Raw genomic sequence first — 22372 nt, 5'->3', positions numbered from 1 at the left:
ATACTTCGCCCACCTCTTCCTAATGTTAACATCTTGCAGTACCACAGTTAGGGTGGTATGAAGGATGTGTTGGAATTTATCAGGGTATCCCATGAAGACAGATGATACATGTATAACACTATTGAGACATGGAATGGTAAAATTAATATATAAACTTTTGGGGGTTTTCTGTGCCAGGCACTGTGCCAAACATCTTAAATGTATTAGATCACTCAATCCTTACAACAACCCAAAAGTAGTTACAATAATATCTACTTCATTGACACTACTGTCACTCCCCTTTATAGGTGGGAAAATTGAGGCAGTTGCCAATTTTCTGGTAGGTAGCAGAGCTTCCATTTGACACCAGAAAGCACACACACGCTTAACCAGTACACTATGATCTGTACGATCCAGAAATGGAGAAGAGACTCTTGGGGATTCAGATTAATTTACACCAGGGAAAGTTGTGGGGATGGGGTTCTGATCACAGAAGCAGAAGGCAGACCAGGAAAGGAAGGGGCAGCCCTAGATAATGGAAGGCTATGACACTGTGGGGGTGTAATGGCCACTATTATGTGTCAACTTGGCTCGGGCATAGTGCCCAGTTATTTAATCAAGCACTATCAAGGTGTGGCTGTGAAGGTATTTTGTAGATGTGGTTAACATCTACGGTGGACCTTAGTAAAAAAAAAATTAGCCTCTTTAATGTGGTAGGCCTCATCCAGTCCATTGAAAGCTCTAAGAGCAGAGACAGGTTTCCTGGAGAGGAGGAAAAAATCCTGTCCAAGTTGCCAGCCTGCCTGCCTGCCTGTGTGTGTGTGTGTGTGTGTGTGTGTGTGTATCCTATTGTTTCTGTTTCTCTGGAGAACCCTGACTCATACAGGCAAACACATTTCGTAGATGGTCCCCAAGATTCCCTCCCTCTGATATTTACATGCCCTATACAATCCCTTCCCCTTGAGTGTTGGTAGAATGTGTGAATACGTAACACATCACTCCTTAATTAGGTTACATTATATGGTGAAGGTGAATGAATTTTGCAGATGTAATTAAGGTCCCACGAATTCTCATATTGCTCCACTATCTCAGGGCCTCAAATTCTCATGCCATTATCTAGGTCTGCAGGTTTCTTTCCTTTTCTTGACTTCTACTTCCACTCTTGGAAGTCTGCCCTACAATCCATTCCCTAAGGAGCCTGCACTGGTAGGTAATAACAGGGACTTGATGGATAAATTAATAGAAAGAGTTTTATGCATAACTTTTAGAAATCAATCTCATGGACTCAACTTAAATTTACATCGTACACAAGCTTTCCAGGAACAGTGTTTTCATATGGAAGGCAAACTTCTATGGTGGGCATCAGGCACCCAACTGATAGGCCTTGCTGGACCCCTGAATCACATCCTGGAAGGATTACAGGTACCATCCCAGCTCTCTAGTCCACAGATGTATTGGTCATAAAGTGTACCTCGGAGGCTGTGAGAGCCTTTGATCATGCATAATGCAACACGGTTAATCTGTGACCAGCAAAATACATGAAACCGTAAGCTGCCTCTGGTTTCCATTTCAATTTTGATCACTTGGCTACCCCTCAGTGACTGGCTTTGATATTAAAGTGAAGTCTCATTTTAAGATAAAAAAGTTGAGTTCTGGTAAAGGTGGTCAGATTGCAAAGTTATCGCAATTAAAAAGCAGTTTCTTTGTTCACAAAAACTCTTAACTTAGAGGACCAAAGTTTCATTTAAATTCATTCCAGTCCTATGAGTACATTCAGATTCCTAAACTCATGCACAGATGAAAAGTTTTTAATTTAATTAAAAATAAAGCATTATCTAGCACTGACAATAACTATATCGATAGTAATCACACAATATGGCATGAACCCAGTTTCATATTGTTTAACATAGTACAAATGGGAAAAATTTGCCACTCCTGCCCATTTGCAGACCAAGTTTCCTCATCATTCACCCATCCATCTATTCATTCAATAAAACTTTTGTTGAGTACATGTCATTTTCCAATTACTGAATCTGAATCTAGATATATAATGATGAATAATGGCTTTGACGCTGTTTTTTCCAAAAGTGAAAATAAATTAATCAACCAGTTTCAATTCTGATGTGTTCTATCACCACCAGAAACAGGTTTCAAATGAAGACGGGATACCAAGAGTATGGCAGGGACAGATCCACTTCATTCTGCTGTGACACATCAGCTCAAGGAATTTCCAAGCATCCTTTTGACTAACCCTAAAGCAATCTGCCACTCACAGTCACTGCCTTGTCTCTGTAAATTAGGAGACTGTTTCGATTTATTGTTTTGTTTTGTTTATTTCTTTTTTGGGTTCATGATCTAAGAATTGAACTCGGGTCTTCGGTATGGAAGGCAAGTATTCTACCACTGAACCACCTGTGCATGCTGAAGCTGTTTTTAATTAAAGTCACAACCATAATAATTTAATTAAATCAACATATATTGACCATTGTGTAATATACTATGGAAGGAACTGCAAGTGGTCCATCCAAAGTATAAGGTGTAGGGTCCTACATTCAAAAGCTTGTTGAGTAATCAGAATTAAGAAATGAAACAATGAGAGAAATTATTTAAATATATATAGAGAAATACAGATGTATATGATAAAATGCAGACAATCGAGGTTCAAAACCTATTGTCTTAACAATAAATGCTATGGGAATCAGGAGGGACAAGATTACCTTTAGTTGCAGAAATTGAGAAAGTTTTATAAAGAGAAGATGTGGCTTAAAGAGGTTCAAAAAGACTTGGGAGGAAAAATGGATGTTAGGTTTTTAAAATTTTGCTATTTCATCTTTCAATCTGATTTCATATTGGAATTACATCTATAATCAAAATGAAATAGTGATTTCTTTGTTAATTAATTTTAGAATAAAAATACCCTGATTAAATGCAAAAGCTACTGAGTTTTAAGCTAAACTCTGTTGGAGTACATCAAAGGTCTAGTATATGCTTTCAAGTTTTAAAAAATTGGGTAAAAAATACAAAATTAATCTAACCAAAACAATGATACCAATAAAGATGTTAGACAAGTAAGCAAATATAGCAGCTTTAATCAAGAAATTCACACAGAATAACCAGTTGTAAACTATTATTTGTAGCATCATTTCATCACTGGAAAACACCAAAAAGAGTGGATTATTGAATCCTTTCTGGAGCTGTGGAATAATAGTAAACTGTAATTGTAATAAAACTAATATTCTCTAGTGTTTTATGAAGTATTTTCATTACATTATTGCATGTGATTCTTAAAGAAACCTCTGCATTTGATATTATTCCCTTCAGCAATGGTAGTCAGAGAGTAATAATAAGGTACAAAATCAGTATTTCTCTGGCTTTACCAATTTTGATCCGTCTCTCCCCTCAACATATCGATTTGTTTTGAACCATTTTAGTGATCATGTGTTCTTAAAGAATAGATTCTTCCCGCCATCACCACTATCTTCTCTTTTTCTAGCTGCTGAAGGTACCTCTTAATGCTTGTGCCCACATCTCTCACTTCTCCTTAGGATGATACAAAATACGGTTCAGTCCCTCCAGGTTTATTCCACGATATTCCCTGTCACACTGAACTTCAAGGGCACCTGGAGTAGGGGAGAGCCTCACTATCCACATGCTTGCTATAATTTGTTATATGGACCTTGCCTTCAATGTCTTAAAGAAATTTTAGTAAAATTACTTTTCAAATTTTCACTCTGCTTTTGTATTGCATCCTCTCTCCCTAGGATCCAAGCATGAGTCTGTGGGGGCTGGATGAGTGGAAAAATCTGGAGTACACACATAATGCTATTTTCAGAGCTGCCCCTCCCCTCTGAGGCTGCAGACTCGAATGCGCCTCAAGTCCTGCTTTCCTCAGGATGAGCTCTTTCCTGTGGTAATCCTCTGAGCTCTGAAGTAAAAGACTCCTGACAGGCCCAACCATCTAATTATCCAGACATGCCTAGACATGGCTGAATTCTAGGGAGAACAGAGCTTGGGCTCAAGTTGTACATACTATTTACTCCCTCCATAACTCCCCCTGGCTAACTTGCCCATCTATAATCTGGAAACCAACAGTTTTATTCGTTGACATGATTGTTTCTGGATTCTCCCTTCAAACTCCAAACTCAACCCCAAAACTTTAACTTGGGTTTAAAAAAAAATAAACCTAAATAATATTTTAGAAAAAAATCCAACTTAACTGCTTTATTATGAGTTAAACTATATTACATGATTTACAAAAATCTGGGTCTCAATGTCGGAGGCCTTCGCTCACTTGCGTGGCAGGATTCCAGTCTTTTCCCAGGATCTGCCTCCCCAACTATGGGCCCCAGAGGGCCCAGGAGCACGTGGGGGGCTCCTCACAGGGTTTCTGTGCTTGGGGGTCTGTTATTCTAGCCATTGTCCTACTCTGTTGTCCTTGTCACTTTGCTGCCCCCAGGTTGCCACCAACCTCTTCCAGGCTACTGAAGCTGGGCTTTTTCGCTCTCTCTAGCCAGCAGGAGAGTTTTTGCTTCTTTTGAACAACGCTTCCACACTGCAAAATTCTGGGCTTCTAACGATAAAGTTCTTCTTTCCTTTCATGCCCAAGCCCCTTATCCCTAAAGTAGGAGCACTCCTAGGAAGATAGGGAGATGTTTGTGCAGAAACATTTTGGCACAGACTTGTTCTCTCATGGTACTTTTCCTTCATCATTTCCCCCTACTGTACAATATCCTTCAAGGACCCCCAAGAATCCCTCTGCATCCCATACAAGTTTGAATCCCAATCTGACCTAGTTCCAATTTCTTTTCAATAAGGTTCTGAGATCCATGGAAAGCATCTGTAGCAGAACAGATCACACCAGAACAATCTATGACTGAAGAAACCTCCTAGAACCTTCTATGAAAATGAAAACAATAAACCTCCAGAGCATGTTATGGCAGGAGGCTGAGCTGCCAGGGCACAAAGGATGCTAGGGAGATGGTATGGCCTAAAACCACAGTCCAGGGGCCACAAATGTGTATTAAATATGGTTCAATCCCTGTTTAAGAATCATCCCTCAGAAGTTATTATCCTTATAAGTGATCGAAAGTGGATGAAGGGAGATGAGCAATGCAGAGTCATTACCTGATAGCAGCTATCAATAGAGGGCAAGCCCTGGGTAGGGTCTACTAACTCTACAAATCCCTCCTACCCACCCCCCCAACATCCCATCTCCAGAAGAAGCTGTGTGGAATTACCAAGACACATACCTTCATTATTCACAACTTTGCTTTATCAATTTGATAACACGTATGTGATCCAATGACACCTTAAAATTTAAGGTTTTTATGCCCCAACCAATAATGCTATGAGGTAGAATGGCCAAGTTATGTGAGCAAATATATTCAGTAGATCTTTCTTCAAAATGTAATCCATTTATTTTAAAAATGGTTCTCTACTTTAGATTTTACAATGCCATTTATTTTAATTGCAATGTTAATTCTGCCATTTCTATATCTCTTTGGAATTACTTTAGATGGCTTGTTTGGCCTGGAACCACAAACTAGCTACCCTTGCTTCAAATCGTGTGCAGCTGAATCCAAGAACAGAAAAGAGATAAGTGAAAAACAGACAGAAGGTGTTCTCCTCAAAGCACAATTCAACATTAATCTGGGAGAAAATTCACATTGTGAAGCTGGCTGGGGAAATTAAAATATCAGATCTTGGCCACAGTCCTAGTCATTGAAACATCATCCTTTTTGAAAACCAAAATTTGAGTTTGAGAATACTCACAAATATAAAACCATTATTTATTTTAGGTGCATGGTCCAGGAATTGAACCCAGGTCCCCTGCATGGAAGGCAAACATTCTACCACTGAACCACCCGTGCACACAAATCATTGATTTTATATGGACACCAACCTCAAAATATAAAGTATTTATTAGCAGAAAACTCATTTCATATGCTATTAGTTCTTCTTAATGTGAGGTAATAGGTGTAGGTATGTTTAAATTGTTTTGTGTTTTCCAAAAAAAGTCACAAGACACAATGTGATATCAATCATCCTTAAATATAAGAACTCTGTTTTAGAAAGCCAGATCTTATTTTCTGAATCCATGGAATTAACACTATATTATAAGATCTTTTCATGCTTTTATTTCACAAATAGTTTGAAATTTCAGCAGTAAAAGGGACATTCTCATTAAATACAGAAGTAGGAAGATCAGAATACAAAGAAATAAAACAAAGTAATCATTTATTATCAAAATAATCACTGTTCTAGAACAAGACACACCACATAAACTACCATTCTATCTTTACATCCATTCACCAATAAATTGGAAAAAAGTTATAGTTACTACTTCTACTTCCTCATCATGTACTCTTATAATCTGTTTCTAGACTGACCATTCTGACAAACAGTTCCTTCAAAGAGGGATAAAAGCAACAGTCTTTTCTTAGCCTTCATGACCTTCAATTTATGTGCATCCTCTTATACTCCCATTTGCCTGTCGAGGTCCACTTTTCACCCTTCTCCACCCTGCTCTTGACCCTGGGAACCTGTGTGAGGACCACACCCGCCTGCTCCCTTACATACTGCCTTCTGGTTGGTTCACAGGCATGGTCACAGGCAGAAGATACAAGAAGAGTTCATGACTTCCTCCCTGCTACGTGCTTCTACCAGAAGCTTACTCTCCTGCCAGGGATCCTGTCCATCAAGCTACCCTCTCTGGGTTCCACCTCCTCCCCTCGCTCTCTCAGGCCTAGAGATTTCCGTTCCCAGTCAGGACTCTGTCTATTTCAAGACTTCAGCATTGCTTTCTTCCTTTGGTTTCTGGATTCTGCTCTATCCTCATCTAATCCTACCTCCCTTATTACTTCTTCTTGTCCATTTCTTTTACAGCTCTCTAACAACCTACCTTTCTTTCTGTAGCAATGCTATAATCTCAGTGCAGAGCTTCTTTGCTTTATTAAAGGACATGGGGAAAATACAACACAGAAAAGTACAGTTTGGCTGTCATCTGTCATCATAATACATATACACACACCATACTCTAGGTGGTGCATTTATTTTTTACTTAAAAAGTAAAAGTAGTTAAATCATTCTTTAAAAATTATAACTGATGTATTCACCACAATCAGTGAAACAATGCAAAAATATATAAAGGAAAAAGTTAATGCTCCTCCCAAATTCTTTGATGTTCTTTGCCATCACCTCACTCCCCATCCCTTTGCCCCTGGATAAATAATGATAACAGTCTGGCTAGTATTTTTCCATATCTATTCTCATAATATTCAAACCCATACCAAACATACTCGAAACACATACACATATATTTACATACACACAAATATAGGGAAGGGGAATACTTGTCTTTACAAAATCTGAGAGCATTTTATATATTACTTTGCAAATCTAGTTCAATACTTTGAACAGCCTTATAACATTACAGAATATAAATTTACATATGTTTATGTAACCATTTCTCTATTGAGGAACACTCAAATTGTTTCCAGCTGTTTTTGCCACTACACTCCTGCAGCAAATACTTTGAGGCATATGTGGTGCATGTATTTATAGAAAGTAGATTCCTAAAAGAGAGATTGTAGATCAAGGATAAGTATATTTTCATTTATGATTTCATTACTTTTTCAAAACTATAAGCAGCTTCTTGTTGACCAAGGTGGCAACATAAGATACTCCAGGGTGTCATTCCCCCAGGAATCTATGGACAACTAGCAAATACTGACAGAGCCATCTTCCTAAAAATGCCAAAAAAACAATTAACGGTTGTTTTAACCAGGTGAGTACCAAATTAAGAAAACACAACTTTAGAAAGGTTAGGAGAAGCTCAAGGCATCCTCAATGGCCTCTGCCCCATTCCCTCCTGGCATGGTGAGGAGCCAGCCTGAGCTCCCATTTTGGGTCCTTGGTTCTGTTTGGGAAGGAGCAGAGTAACTCCTATGCACATCCTAGGGATGCCTAATCTATTATGTGACAGCCTCAAAGACTGAACCAGGAAACACCTCTCTGGTTCACCCTCCCAGAACTTGCCCTGTAGGCAGAAGCAACTTGCAGACAGCTAAATATGCATCAGAGTGTTCACTGCAGCATTGTAGGAAACAAGTAAGTCAAAGAAGACTGGGGTATAGTATTATCTGCTTTAAGTCATACAATAGACCATGGAGTAAGGAGATAAAGTCTATTTCATAGGGAGTAAAAGGGGACATTCAAATTCCTGTAAACAGGGAAGCACAGTCCAGGATAAGACATAGACTCAGAAAAGACATAGTAGACCTTCCTCTTCACATTCATCTTGGGATGATTTTCCTGATAAGAGGGCTAACTTCTGAAGGAGAGCACCAGCAAATTCAAAGTCAATTTGCAAAAGCTTTGAAAGGTGTTTTGCTTTGGCTTGTTTGTTTTTGTTAACTCCTAGCATTCAAGGAAACCTGTCATATCACTAGCTGGATACAAACTTAAGAAACAGTTAAGGATCTGATCCAAGTGTTAACACTATAAAATATTAAAATGTAGTGTGCAACAAAATAATACAAGATAAATAAGAAACAGGAAATGATGGCCCATCCAAAGGAACAAGATAAAAATTCAGAAACCATAAATGAAGAACACCAAACTTTGGACATACCAGAAAAGGACTTTTAATAAAAGGATCCTCAATATGCTTAGGAAGAAAAATGGAAGCTAAGAAAAATAATAAAAGATACGAAAACAATGTATGAATAATATGAGAATCTCAATAAAGAGATAGAAATATTAAAGAGGAAACAAACAGAAATCCTGGTAAAGACACAAAAACTAATGAAAAATTCCTTAGAGAGTTTCAATAGCAGATCGGAACTGGGAGAAGAAAGAATCAGTGAACTCAAAGATAAGACAATTGAAATGATTCACACTGAGGAATGGGGGAAAAAAAGAATTAAAAAAAACAAACAGAGACTAAGAGACCTGTGGGATACCATCAAGAATACCAATATATGCATTATAGGAGACTCAGAAGGAACAGAAAGAGAGGAAGGAGCAGAAAGAATATTGAAAGAAATAATGGCAGAAAACTTCCCAAACTTAATGAAACATGAATATGCACACTCAAGATGCCCAGTGAAACCCAAACAGGATAAGCTTGAAAAGAATCATATCCAGACACATAATAGTCAAACTATTGAATGCCAAGGACAAGAAAAACATTCTAAAGCTGCAAGAGAAAAGCAACATGTTATGTGCAAGGGAGTCCCAATAAGAATAGGTTCTGATTTCTCAGTACATTCCATGGAAGCAAGACAGTGGAATGAAATTTTTAGCATTCTGAAAGAAAATAACTGTCAACCAAGAACTTTTTATATAGGCGGGCCGCGGTGGCTCAGCGGGCAAGGTGCTTGCCTGCTATGCCGGAGGACCTCGGTTCGATTCCCGGCCCCAGCCCATGTAACGAAAACGGAGAAACAAAATACAATAAAAACAAGAAAATGTTTAAAAGATGTTTCCCTTTCTTCCTCTCTTCCTTCCTTCTATCCTTCCTTCCTTCTCTCTGTCTTTCCTTTAAAAAAAAAAAAAAAAAAAAAGAACTTTTTATATAAAAAGACTGTCTTTCAGAAATGAGTGAGAGATTAAGACAACAGAAGCTAAGGTAGTATGTCACCACTAGATCTTCCCTACAAACAAAGCTAGAGGTAGCAGATTAAAGTAGCACAAAAGAATAAAGACCTTGAATAAAGGTAACCACATGGGTAATTATGAATGTCAGTACTATTGTATTATATTATTTGGTATGTAACTTTTTAGTTCTTGATGCATAAAATCTAATGATAAATCTATGGTTCTGGAGATAGTATAGATATACTTTGTAACAAAAACATCAAAAAGGTGGGGACTTGGAGGGTGTGCCAGTTTGAAAGGATTTATGTACCCTAGCAAAACCATATTTTAATCCTAATCAATCTTGTGGGAGCAACCATTTCTTCTAATCCCTATCTGGCGCTAAGGTGGAAACATGATTAGATTATCTCCACACAGATGTGACTCAATCAATTGTGGGTATTAAACTTGATTAGATGGAGATTTGTCTCCACCCATTCTACATGGGTCTTGATTACTTTACTGGAATCCTATAAAAAAAGAAGTATTTTGGAGAAAGCTTTAGAATGCTGCAGAACCAGGAAGCAAAGAGTCTACCAGCCAGTGACTTTGGGAGATGAAGAAGGAAAACACCTCCCAGGGAGCTGGAGAGGAAGCTAGCAGATGACACCATGTTCACCATGTACCTTTCCAGATGAGAGAGAAACCCTGACCATGTTCATCATGTACCTCTCCAACTGAGAGAGAAAACCTGAACTTCATCAGCCTTCTTGAATCAAGGTATCTTTCCCTGGATGCCTTAGATTGAATATTTCTATGGACTTGCTTTAATTGGGATGCTTTCATGCTTTAAAACTGTAAACTTGCAATTTATTAAATTCTGCTTTTAAAAAAGCCATTCCACATATGGTATATTGCATTCCAGCCGCTAGCAAACCAGAAAAGAGGGGTACAGAAAAAGTGCTATTAAAGTTAAGTTGGTATCAAATCAAACATGACTGTTACAGATGTAGGATATTAAATTAAGGCCTATGTTAATCACAAACAAAACATCTAAAAAATAAATTCAGAAAAAATTGAGAATGGACTCGGAATGGTACAGTACAAAAAAATCAAACAAATACAAAAGTAGAGATTAATGAAAGAATTGAAGGACAAAATAGTTATAAGACTTACAAAGATCAAACAGCAAAATGGTAGAAGAAAGTCCTGCATAATCAGTAGTTACTTTAAATATAAATAGATTAAACTGTCTAGTTAAAAGGCAGGGATGGGAAGAAGGGATATAAAAGCATGACTAGGCAATATGCTATTTATAAGAGATTTACCATACATTCAAAGACATGAGTAGGTTGAAAGTGAAAGGATGGAAAAAATACACCATGAAATAGTAACTAAAAGAGAGTTGGGGTCACTATACTAATATCAGATAAGGTAGACTTTTAGTCCAAACTTGTATTGAGGGACAAAGAAGGTCACTGTATAATGACAAAGGGGACAATTCAATATGAAGAAATAACAATTATAAAAGGAAATATGCACCTAATGGCAGAGCCTCAAAATATATGAATCAAATATTGACTGATTTGAACGAAGGAACAGATGGTGCTACACTAGTAGTAGGCAACTTCAACACACCATTTAAATAATGGCAATTACATCAAGACAGTAGATCCCTAAGAAAATAGAAGACTTGAATAATACTATAAACCAACTAGACCTAACAGACATATGTAGAAAGTACACTTCACCAAACAGCAAAAGAATGCTCATTCTTCTCAAGTATATATGGATCACTACTCCAGGATAGACCACATATTGAGACATAAAACAATTCTCAATAAATTAAAAAATAATGAAATCATACAATATGCATCCTCTGACCACAATGGAATGAAGCTAGAAGTCAATAATGCAAGAAATGGAAAATTCACAAATATGTGGAAATTAAACAACACACTCTTAGACAACCTATGGCTCAATGAAGAAATCACAAGGGAAATTAGGAAATATCTTCAGGCAAATGAGAATGAAAACACAACATACCCAAACTTACAGAACGCAACAAAGGCAGTACTAGAGGGAAATGTATAGCTCTAAGTGCTAATATTAAACAAGAGAAAAGACCTCAAGTCAGATATCCAACCTCACAACTGGAAGCTCTTGAAAAAAAGAGTAAACCAGGCCCAAAGTGAGTAGAAGGAAGGAACTAACAGTGACTAGCATGGAGATAAATTTAAAAATAGAAAAAAAGTAGTAGAATTTAAAAATACCAAAAAATAGTTTCGTTGAGAAGATGAATAAAATCTACAAACCTTTAGCTAGATTGAAACAGAAAAAAACAGGATAAAAAGAGCTAAAATGGTAATGAAAGGGGGGCATATTGCTACCAACCCCACAAAATAAAATGGATTACAAGAGGGTATTAGGAACAACTGCACACTAACGAATTAGTTAATCTAGATGAAATGGAAGAAATACACAAACCATCTACACTGAGTCAAGTTGAAATGGAAGTTCTTGGCAGACCAATATCAAGTAAAGAGATTGAATCAATAATTTAAAACCTCGAAACAAAGAAAAACACAGAACTATATGGCTTCACTGACAAATTTTGCCAAAAATCATGAGAAGAATTAACACCAATCCTGCACAGATTCTTCAAAAAAAACTGAAGAGGAGGGAACACTCCTTAAGTATTCTATGAGGCCAAAATCATTCTAACACCAAAGCCAGATAAAGGTGACACAAGAAAAAAAAATTTCAGGCCAGTATCCATTGTGAATATAGATTAAAATATTCTAAACAAAATAAAAGCAAATTGAATGCAGCAGCACATATAAAGAATCATATACCATGATCAAATGGGATTTATCCCATATATGCAAGGGGAGTTTAACACAAGGAAATCAACTAAAGTAATATATCACATTAATAGAACAAAGGAAGAAAAATATACAAGATAATCTCAATTGACAAAGAAAAGGCATCTCACAAAATCCAGTGTTCCTTCTTGATAAAAATACTTAGAAAGCTAGGAATAGAAGGAAACTTCTTCAACATGATAAAGGTCATTTATGAAAAACTCATAGTTCACATCTTGGTCAATGGTGAAAAACTGAAAGATTTACCTTTATGATGAAGAAAAAGACCAAGATGCGTACTATCAGCACTGTTATTTAACATTGTACTGGAAGTCCTAATTAGAGCAATTAGGCAAGAAAAAGAAATAAAAGACACCTAAGGCTGTCCAAAGGAAGAAGTAAAACTTTCCAGATTTCAAATGGCATGATCTTACATATAGAAAATCTTGAAAAATCCATAACAATCTACTGGAACAAATAAATTCTTTAAAGTGGCAGAGTACAAGATCAGCCTAAATTACTAGTGTTTCTATATACTAGAAATGAGTAAGCTGAAAAGGAAGTCAAGAAAGAATTCCATTTATAATGGCAACTAGAAAAATCAAATCCAAGGAGTAAATTAACCAAGGATGCAAAAGGCTTATGCATGTAAAACTGTAAAGTGTTGCTAAAAGAAACCAAAGGAAACCTTAATAAATTGAAGGAAAGTCCATGTTCTTGGATTAGAAGACTAAATATTGTTAGGATGTCAATTCTTAGCCAAAGAAGTTTACAGATTAAACACAACCCCTATAAAAATTCTACATCTTCTTCGCAGAAATGTAAAAGTAAATCATCAAATTCATATGGGAGGATAAGGACTCCAAAGAGCCAAAATCATCTTGAAAAGACAAAGTTGGATAACTCACACTTCTCAATTTAAAAATGTATTAAAAGCTCAGTAATCAAAACAATATACAAGCACAAGTACAGACATAAAGACCAATGGAACTGAATTGAACATTGAGAAAAAAATCCTCATTCCTATGGTTAGTTGAGTTTTTGACTAGGGTGCCAACTCCAATAAATTGGAAAAGAACAATATCTTCAACAAATGGTGCTGGGAAAATAGGATATCTATATACAAAAGAATAAAGATGGACCCCCAACTCACAGCATGCACAAAAATTAATTCAAAATGTTCAAAAATTTAAGTATAAGAACCAAAGCTACGATGCCCTTAGAAGAAAACTTAGGGAAGCATCCTCAGAATGTTGTGCTAGATAATGGTTTCTTAGATTCTACACCAAAAAGCATGAGCAACAAAAGAAAAATAGATAAATGGGACCTCATCAAAATTAAAAACTTCTGTGCATCAAAGGATTTCATCATGAAAGTAAAATGGCAATCTACAGAAAATATTCCAAGAAAATATTTGGAATTTTTAACCCACATATCCAATATGGGTTAAATATCCAGAATATATAAATATATATTATAAATATATATACACCTCAATTACAAAAAGACAAACAACTCAATTTAAAAATGGACAAGTCTTGAATAGACGTTTCTCCGCAGAAGATATACAAATGGCTAAAAGCACATGAAAGGATGCTCAACATCATTAGCCTTCAAGGAAATGCAAATCAAAACCATAATGAGATACAATTTCACACCCATTAGAATGGCTACTATTAAAAAAAACAGAAAATAACAAGTGTTGTAGAGGATGTGGAGAAATAGGAATACTCATTCACTGTTGGTGAAAATGTAAAACAGTGCAGCCACTTTGGAAAATATTTTGGCATTTCCTCAGAAAATTAAGTATAGAATTATCATATGGCTGGCAACCCCACTTATAGACATATAACCAAAAGAACTGAAAGAAGTGCGCAAACAGATATTTGCACACTGATGTTCATAGTGGCATTATTCACAAGTGCCAAAAGATGCAAGCAATCCAACTATCCAAGGACAGAGGAATGATTAAACAAAATGTGGATGTACATGTATGGATACAATGGAATATTACTCAGCTGTAAAAAGGAATGATGTTCTGATATACACAACAACATGGATGAACCCTGAAGACATCATATTAAGTGAAATACGGCAAACTGAAAAGGACAAATTTGTATGAACTTACTGATAGGAACTAATTAAAATAAGCCAATCACAGAGTAAGAAATTAGAATACAGATTACCATGGGCTGTGGTTGGGGCAGCAAATGGGGACTTAAGGCCTAACTGGTACATAATTTGTTAGGGGTGGTTAAAAAGTTATGGTAATGAATGGTAGTGATGGTAGCACAACATGATGAAAGTAATCAACACCACTAAATTATATATTTGAATGTGGTTAAAAGGGCAATTTAAAAAAAAAATATCAATAAGTATATAGGTCTGATAAGACATAGAATCTTTGTCATTTAGGCAGAGTACTCAGATGGTTGAAAACCTTTTGTAGCTTCTCACTGAGAGCAAACAAATGATCCAAGAAAACTTTGTCATATTAAAAGAGTGAAAACCAAATTCTTGTTTTGCATGAAGATATATCTAATAAGAAAGCTACTAAAAATCCTATAAAACTATAAAATCTTAGCCAACCTTAAACACAACCCATAAAATTCCCTTTCAACAAGATTTCTACAACTTTCCATATCCATCCATTTTGTCCTACACTTTCCTGATTCTCATTCTGCAGCAGTTATTTTACTTCAGGGGAAGAATTACTCCATTTTTCCTTAACAAAAACACCTCCTGCACACTTTACAAATTTAAATTACCAAAAAAGATCTTGAAATCAGTCTTCAAGCCCACAGTCTACAAAACACAATTTTTCTTCTTCTTCTTCTTCTTTTTTTTTCCTTTGGTTCTTTTTCTTTCTTTTTTTTGAAAAATAACATATATATATATAAGCAATAAATTTCAAAGCACATCACAATTAGTACAGCGTGTTTGTTGCAAATGCAAAGTGTTAATAATAGGGAAAACTGTGTGTGTGAGGAAGGGGATACGGGAACTCTATTTTCTTTATGACTTTTCTGTACACCTACAACTTTTCTAATTAAAAAAAGATAAAAAGTTTACAGCAAAGTGTATCTTGTCAATGTAATTACTATAACTGTTTTATATGGGTATAATATGATATATATAATTTTTGAATCCCATTTTCTCTCCTAACGTTAATTACAGATTATTTTCTATAATAATTTTAAATGACTATATAGATCCATTAATGTTGTGAAGCTTCTTAAAATTTTTATTGGAATTACATCAAACCAAGGATGTATTTCTACTCTCTTGATGTGTGCCCAGAGAGAAATCAATGTTTTGAAAGTAGCATTAGATATAATAAAATCTATTACAAGTACGCTTTCTCATCCCTTCATCAGATGACATTCACTACATCCTTTGATGGGAATAGGAACTGAACAAATGATTTACAGTATCATGAACTCTGCCTGGGGCAAATGCTTCTGTCATCCCCTCAGTGGATGACAAAGGGAAAAAATCACGAGGTTACTCAGGAGCACATAAAAGCACTGAGCATTTTCCTGAATATAGTGAGCCAAGATCCATGTGATTCTTTTGGCATTAGAAAGGTCTATTCAGATAAAAGGTAAATGAAAGCCAGCAAAACGGAAAGTAATCCCAGTACCAAGCAGCAAGGACACCCACCGCTATGCAGATTAGCACAACTCTTACAGTCACTCTAAGGTCTGAGAAAATACCACACTCCACAACGGCTTGAGAACATTCTACACCAGGCCCATCACCATAGTAAAATACTATAAAACCAATTCCAAGGTTAGGGGGAAAAAATCACCCCCTTAGACAACAAATTTAACTGTCATTCATTGTTCGTATATACTGTTTGATCCTATCACCAGCAGACAAGGCATTCCTGTGCACGACCCTTTGAAAGAAGAATCAGGCACATTACAAAGCCAACTGTAAGTAGACCAAAGGCCTCTGTGATACCTTTATCCTATTTCCTGTGTGGATGGTAATGTCAGCTTTAACTGCCTGGTCCCAGGAGAAGGAGAAATGGATTTCACGCTTTCCTAGGTATTACCACTTGCCTGTAACACTAAAGAGTCTTCCAACTGGAAAGGGATCTAATTATTTTTGCCAGACTTAATCTCTTACTTGAACAGTTAATGAGAGCTTTTGATAATCCTAATCATATCACATCAATAAAATATCTAGATGTTGTTTCCACAGGAAATAAAAATGCACAGACCATAAACTCGACCTGGTTAATAGCTAACACGGGAGATGGTAGACATTGTATCCAGATAAAGGGCCAGTGTGCGGTGCTGGTAAATGAACTGTAGCCCTCTCTCTCTGGGCTGTTGAGCCTGGCTGGCATTTCTGCTGGGTTTGGGTATGAGGAGGAATGAAACAAAGACAAAGGCAGTTGAAAGCAGGAAAATTCTCTCTGTAGGGCCCCACCAGTTATAGGAAGTCTCTGAAGGATCCAGAAAATGAAGGAGACTCATGGTTGCAGAAAAGGGGAATTAGAAGGGGAAAAGGGGGCAAGAAAACACAGGATACAGATATTTGGAGAACTCCTTCATTAAAGCCTTTTCAGGACACTAAGAAATCATTCTTGGTTGTCCTAGGGGTGGGTCTCCACATAAGAGAAGTTAACCACTCCAGAAAGAAAAGTGTCTCCCCCTCCTACACTCCTGCTCTGCTTCCCCTTCTCAAGCCCCCTTTCACATGGTTAGAAGCACGGGAGGTCTCCCCGGCAAGGAATCCCTTTGATTCTTATGACCCTCCCATGAAAGTGCTACTGATGATCCCCATGAAAGGGTGAGGACAAAGTAAGGAGAAGCCAAGGCAAAGTGTGATGAGTCATTGAACTGGCCTATGGTCAGCCACCAAGAGAAACTGAATGTCCTCTGTGTGGATGCCTTGACCCAAATATGATGGAGTGTGTGTAATTATTTTTTGTACAGAAACATGAGAACAAAATAATAATTTACTCTTAAATCGGGAAAAAATATTAACCAAAGATCAATATATTTAAGACAGTTTCAGGATGAAGGGCATAAAATTCTAGAATTTGATGATTTCTAAAAAGACCCCTTGGGTGTTAAGGTCACCCAGTCCACATCCATGCTGCTAGAAGTCTCTCACGAATTCCAGAGAGCTAACTTTCCAAGTATTTCCAAAGTTCCAACATCCATATGGACAGAGACTTTTCATCACTAGGTTTTATGATACATGATATAAAATCTATAATTACACTGGTAAAGCAAATTTTGAAAGTAGCAAGTCTTATAACAAAAATAAGATTAAAAGCATCTACATTTCTAAAGAATCACCCCCTGGATCAATGATTTTAAGAAATGCATGAAATGTCAAGAGCTCTAAACTAACAGCAAGTTTTTAAAATTCGTCTTTCTTAGATAGATATTTTTATCTTAACAACTTCTCATGATGTTTTCTCAGCTTTTAAGAGACCATATATCATATTAAGAGCTATTCCCAAAACAATGCATTGACCACATGCTGTTAAAGGATCACTGGGAAAGAGCAGATTACCTACACAATGGCATACAAAACACTGTCGTTTTTGCCACATTGGCCAGGAAAATATAATGAAATACAGTGACGCATCTTACACGCTATCTTCTTGGTCCTTAGGCTACTTATTGAACCCCCCAACTTATTTTCATATAAAATTTTAAATCACATTAAGCACACAATCCAGATTAGCTCGGTAGTACCTTTTGAGTAAGAAACTGTTTTACCAGTAAAGCAGTAACTCATAAATAAAACTTAATTTAGGAATAAACAGGAACATCATGCTTATTTTGAGAATTAAAAACAAGAGTTAAAAAATTTGAACCAACCTTCTTCAAATAAGACTGAATTCATCTCTATTCTGCTAAAGAAAAAAGGTTTTGTCATATGATAATGAAGCTTATAAAGTGATTATTAAAACATAAAGTCTAAAACAAAATAAAACACAAAACAAAAAGAAACCCTCCAACCACTGACAGACAAGCAAAGATACAGTACGTTTTTGCTCTTCTACTCAGAGAATCCCAGCAAACTCAAGAACTGCGCCGGCAGTGTGAGTAGCAGAAGAATATGGGCCAAATACTCAACACCAAAGGCAGCAACAAGTTACTACTTCTTTCTGCCTGTTCCTGTTTTCCTGGGGAGTGATATGTTCAACAACCATGGATGCAGCTTTAAAGTATGCAAAAATAAAAGACATTTACAAAGTATTGCTTCTGGAAGCAACTGCAACTCTTATCTCCCAATTCAACACCATCTTCATCATCTCTACACTCCCAGTTTTCTTCCACGTCCAGATTTTCTTGCTACAAGGTCAACTAACGGCCGTAGGAATTTTGGTTCATTGCTAATTAGCTGGGCTTTGAATAGCATATGCAGATTGACAGTGTCTGAATCACCCAAGAACAGATTTAAAGCATATTAAAAAACTGGACTAACCTGGAGGTGACTGGTGCTGGGACCAAGCTGTGGTCTTTTCTGCCCCCAGGCTCTTCTCCAAAGCTTCTCTAGGCACAAGCCAAGGTTGGCCTGCTCTGAGGGAGGCCGAACCGGTTCCTTTGGTCTCCGTGACCTTTGCAGAGGATGGTGGCTCCAATATGTCAGCAGAGGGGGACCCAGAAAAAGTACCACTCTCTCTACCAGGGCAGTCATTAAGAGCAGCTTCCCTCTCACCAGGCAGTGGAGGGACCCGGAGGATCCTGTGATGCTGCTGAGGGCTGGGGAGCCGCAGAGACAGAGGAGGGGGTACAGGTGACATCCGTTTGTATGAGTCGGACTGAGAGGATGAATTATTAAATATCACGTCAACAGCTGCCAGCTCTGGGGGATACAGCCTCTTTTCATCACCTCTGGGTTGTGATGAGTCGAGGCCTGCGCTGTGGGGCAGATCCAGAAACAAGGTTTTGTGGCCACTCAGAGGCAACCCAGCTTTCCTACTGCTTCTCCTTTCTGGGAGAGTGTGGGGAGCTTTCCTGCTGAGGGGGAAGCCCAGTCTTTTCCCTTCAGTGGCTTCATCTACCTTCTCGCTCTCTATCACCTTCAGGAGGATCTTATTTACAGCCCCCTCAGCACTGGCAGGCACACTAGAAATAGAGGCTCTTTCTCTGGCCAATGATTGCAATGACCTATCCCCCTGCTGGGCCTTGTCCTGACAGCTGGAACACTGAGCCTCCGCCTCGGCTCCCAGGATAGTGGGCAAGTCTGCTTTGGGAATAAATTCAGCTGGGTCTTCTGGGCAAATGGCCATCCTTTCCTCACCTTGAGGATGGGCTTTAACTGCTCTTTGCACCTGAGTGGACAGATCCTGGACTTCGGCCACCACGTTGGAAACAGGTTTCTTCCTGCAAGTCTGCTCAAAGGGCTTCTCCCTCTGGCCCCTCTTGGAGGTTTGCTTCTCAGGGTCCACGTGACTTCCAGACAAATGTGCCTGCTGATGCTCCAGCCTCTGAGCCCTCCTCTGTGGCCCCTGCACACCATCATTTCCTGCCTCTGTGGAGCTGCAACCAGGAGGCAACACTCCTCTTCCCAGCCCAGTACCCTCAGAAGCCGTCCCAAATCTCCCAAAGCCAGGGTCTGCATCCAGGCTCCTAGGAATCTCTAGGGGGCAACTCTCTCTCCTCTGTAGAGATGTCCTAAGTGCCCCATTTGGTGGCAAGTTCCCTCTTTCCTCTAGGAACCGAAGATTAGGCCTTGCTTGGGAAGGAGGAAGGGACTTGCTGGAAGAGATCTGGTCCTTCCCCACCTGAAGAGCTGATTCCTGGTCCCCACGCTCTTTTCTTCTTGTCCTCTTCTGCAGGAGTGCCTCACAGCTTCCCCTCCTCCTGCCAAACCTCTGGGGCTTTCTGCTCCTGTGGGCACTCCTCTTATTGAGAGAGCCCACCGGGGGCTTCGCCTGGCAGCCATCCGCACTCTGGAAATAGTCCCCCTCCACAGCCAGGCTCATGGACAGCTCCCGCAGGTTCCCCTCCTGGTTCCCCATCGTAATCCCCAGGATGTTGTCTGAGCTCAGCAAATTGGCCAGCAGTCTCTCCCTTTCTGCTGTGAGTTTGTACAGCTCAGTTAGAATGTCTTTTGTGGGGGTTTGCTTGAAAAATATGTCTCCTGGATGCTCATTCGGCTGCTGGCTGAGGCTGATGATGTCTGAACCCTCCCTGACTTGGTAGCAGATTTGAAAACCTTTATTGGATTTGTCTAGAGTTACAGTGCCCTTGTATGAAAATCCTCTGACTTCCCCTCTTGGAAGATAGAAGCTGATGTAGCAGAGTTCAGTAATGGGTTTACGCAATTGGAGGGTGCAGTGAGTGCCTTCCATTATGCCTACCTAATTATTCATGCCTCGGAGACGTGGGTCTGTGGTCAGGCTTCCCAGGCTCTGGTGGTGGGGCATGTGATGGTGGGAATGCAAGGAAAGCAGCTGACAGTCCTTTCCAGCAATGAATCTGCCTGTTAAGAGTAAGGGGGGAAGAAAGCAACTTGTCAAACAGAGTGCGTTTATCATGCACCCAAATAGATCAAAGCAAAACCATGACTTATCCTTCCTCTTTGGCTGACTTCAACCAACTAAAGAAATCACCCAAGAGGCTGATTTCAATCTATTCCACACTCCTACCCCACCCTTGACCAGGAGAATTTTTCTACAGCTGAGAGATGGGGGAATGCTCTAATTTTAACCCCAGGATAAAAGTTCCCCTTCCCCACATGTAAAGCCAAGAACATGTCTCTCATCTTCTCCAGGTTTCAGCTTATTTATATTCTTCTATAAAACAGAGCTACCTTCCCATAAATCCTGAGGGGGGGGGCTTTTTAGATCTTTAGCCATTTAATAACTCACATGGGGAATATTATTATGCAAATGTAAGTCAAGTCTTTCTTCCATCCAAAGGAGTATCTTTAACTTACAGCTCAGTGTGATGGAAAAAACAAAATGTGGTGTTGCTTCTGAACACAACTCATATTTTCCCCAAAGAGCTAAAAGTTAAAACTAAAAGGCCCAAATAATTCACTCATTGGGAGTTATACTGAAGTTTTTTCCTGCTTCTTGCTTCTGTGGTGCCAAATTCAATGGCACAGGAAAAACAAATATCTATAAGCCACTGTTGGCCCTGTGTGGATTTTCAATCATTTTACCACAGAAGTGGCTGAAATGACAAATAAGAGCAAAGCTGATTACTCTGTTGTGTAATTTGAATGCTCCACAGAATATCTCCATGGTCTTAAATATTAGCATCACCCAACCCAAGCTTGGGACTTGGCATTCTATAGCATGCCACTTTTTTTTTTTCAATTAAAATATTACCTAGTCTTCAACACATTCTCTCTTTCTTTTTTAAGCAGGCAGAAAATTTATGAACTACACATGTGAAAAGACATGCAGGCACTCTCTCAAGAAAAGAAAGATGAAAGGGGAGAGGTAATAGGCAATGTGGGGCCCTTGCCTTTTATAGATTAGATTTACTTCCTTCCACCCTCCCTTCTCTCCAGGGCAGTACTTGGAGGTAGACAGTGCATTTGGGTGGGTTGGTTGTCTCCACTCTTCTCCATAGATGACTCACTCAGGTGGGGGTAGCCCCTGGCAGGTTGTCCAGGACACAAGCCCTCCTGATCTTGATTAACTCTCCTTGCTCAAGGGCTCTTTTAGAGTGTTTTTTTTTCCCTCTCCCCTCTCTCCCCGTTCTAGTCTGCTTCACTGCCATTCAGAAACTTCTTGAATTTTCATCTTAAGGGTTGCTGAGGGACAGGGGTCTGTTTTCTGTAGCTGTTTCCTGCTTGTCATAGGGTGTAGGGATGGGGCACAGAACTTTCTGGCTATCTCATTTAAGTTGAGAGCATAGGAGTCCAGAGGGGAAGTTAGAAGAATGGCTGAAAAATTTTGCTTCAGCATTGGTTTGGTGTGAAAGGCTTCTGATCTGGAAGATATGAACTTGGTGAGA

At 38.5% G+C, this 22372-nt stretch overlaps 1 protein-coding gene across 14 annotated transcripts in view; it reads right to left on the bottom strand.

Annotated features, from left to right (window-relative positions):
• Positions 1 to 22372, bottom strand: part of FMN1 (formin 1) — a 439238-nt gene that overhangs the window by 388091 nt on the left and 28775 nt on the right. For all 14 annotated transcript variants that reach the window (XR_013162317.1, XR_013162319.1, XR_013162318.1 and 11 more), the window contains exon 2: positions 18882 to 20885. Coding sequence is in view for 11 of the 14 variants with exons in the window: in XM_077127364.1 (XP_076983479.1) it covers positions 18882 to 20754 (1873 nt within the window). In the remaining 3 variants the exon portion in view is untranslated. The remainder of the gene's footprint in view (positions 1 to 18881; positions 20886 to 22372) is intronic.

The sequence above is a fragment of the Tamandua tetradactyla genome, chromosome 14 (genome assembly GCF_023851605.1).
Source record: "Tamandua tetradactyla isolate mTamTet1 chromosome 14, mTamTet1.pri, whole genome shotgun sequence".
Classification (NCBI taxonomy): domain Eukaryota; kingdom Metazoa; phylum Chordata; class Mammalia; order Pilosa; family Myrmecophagidae; genus Tamandua; species Tamandua tetradactyla.
The sequence above is the reverse complement of the archived record's forward strand: the minus strand, read 5'-3'. Positions and strand labels throughout refer to the sequence as shown.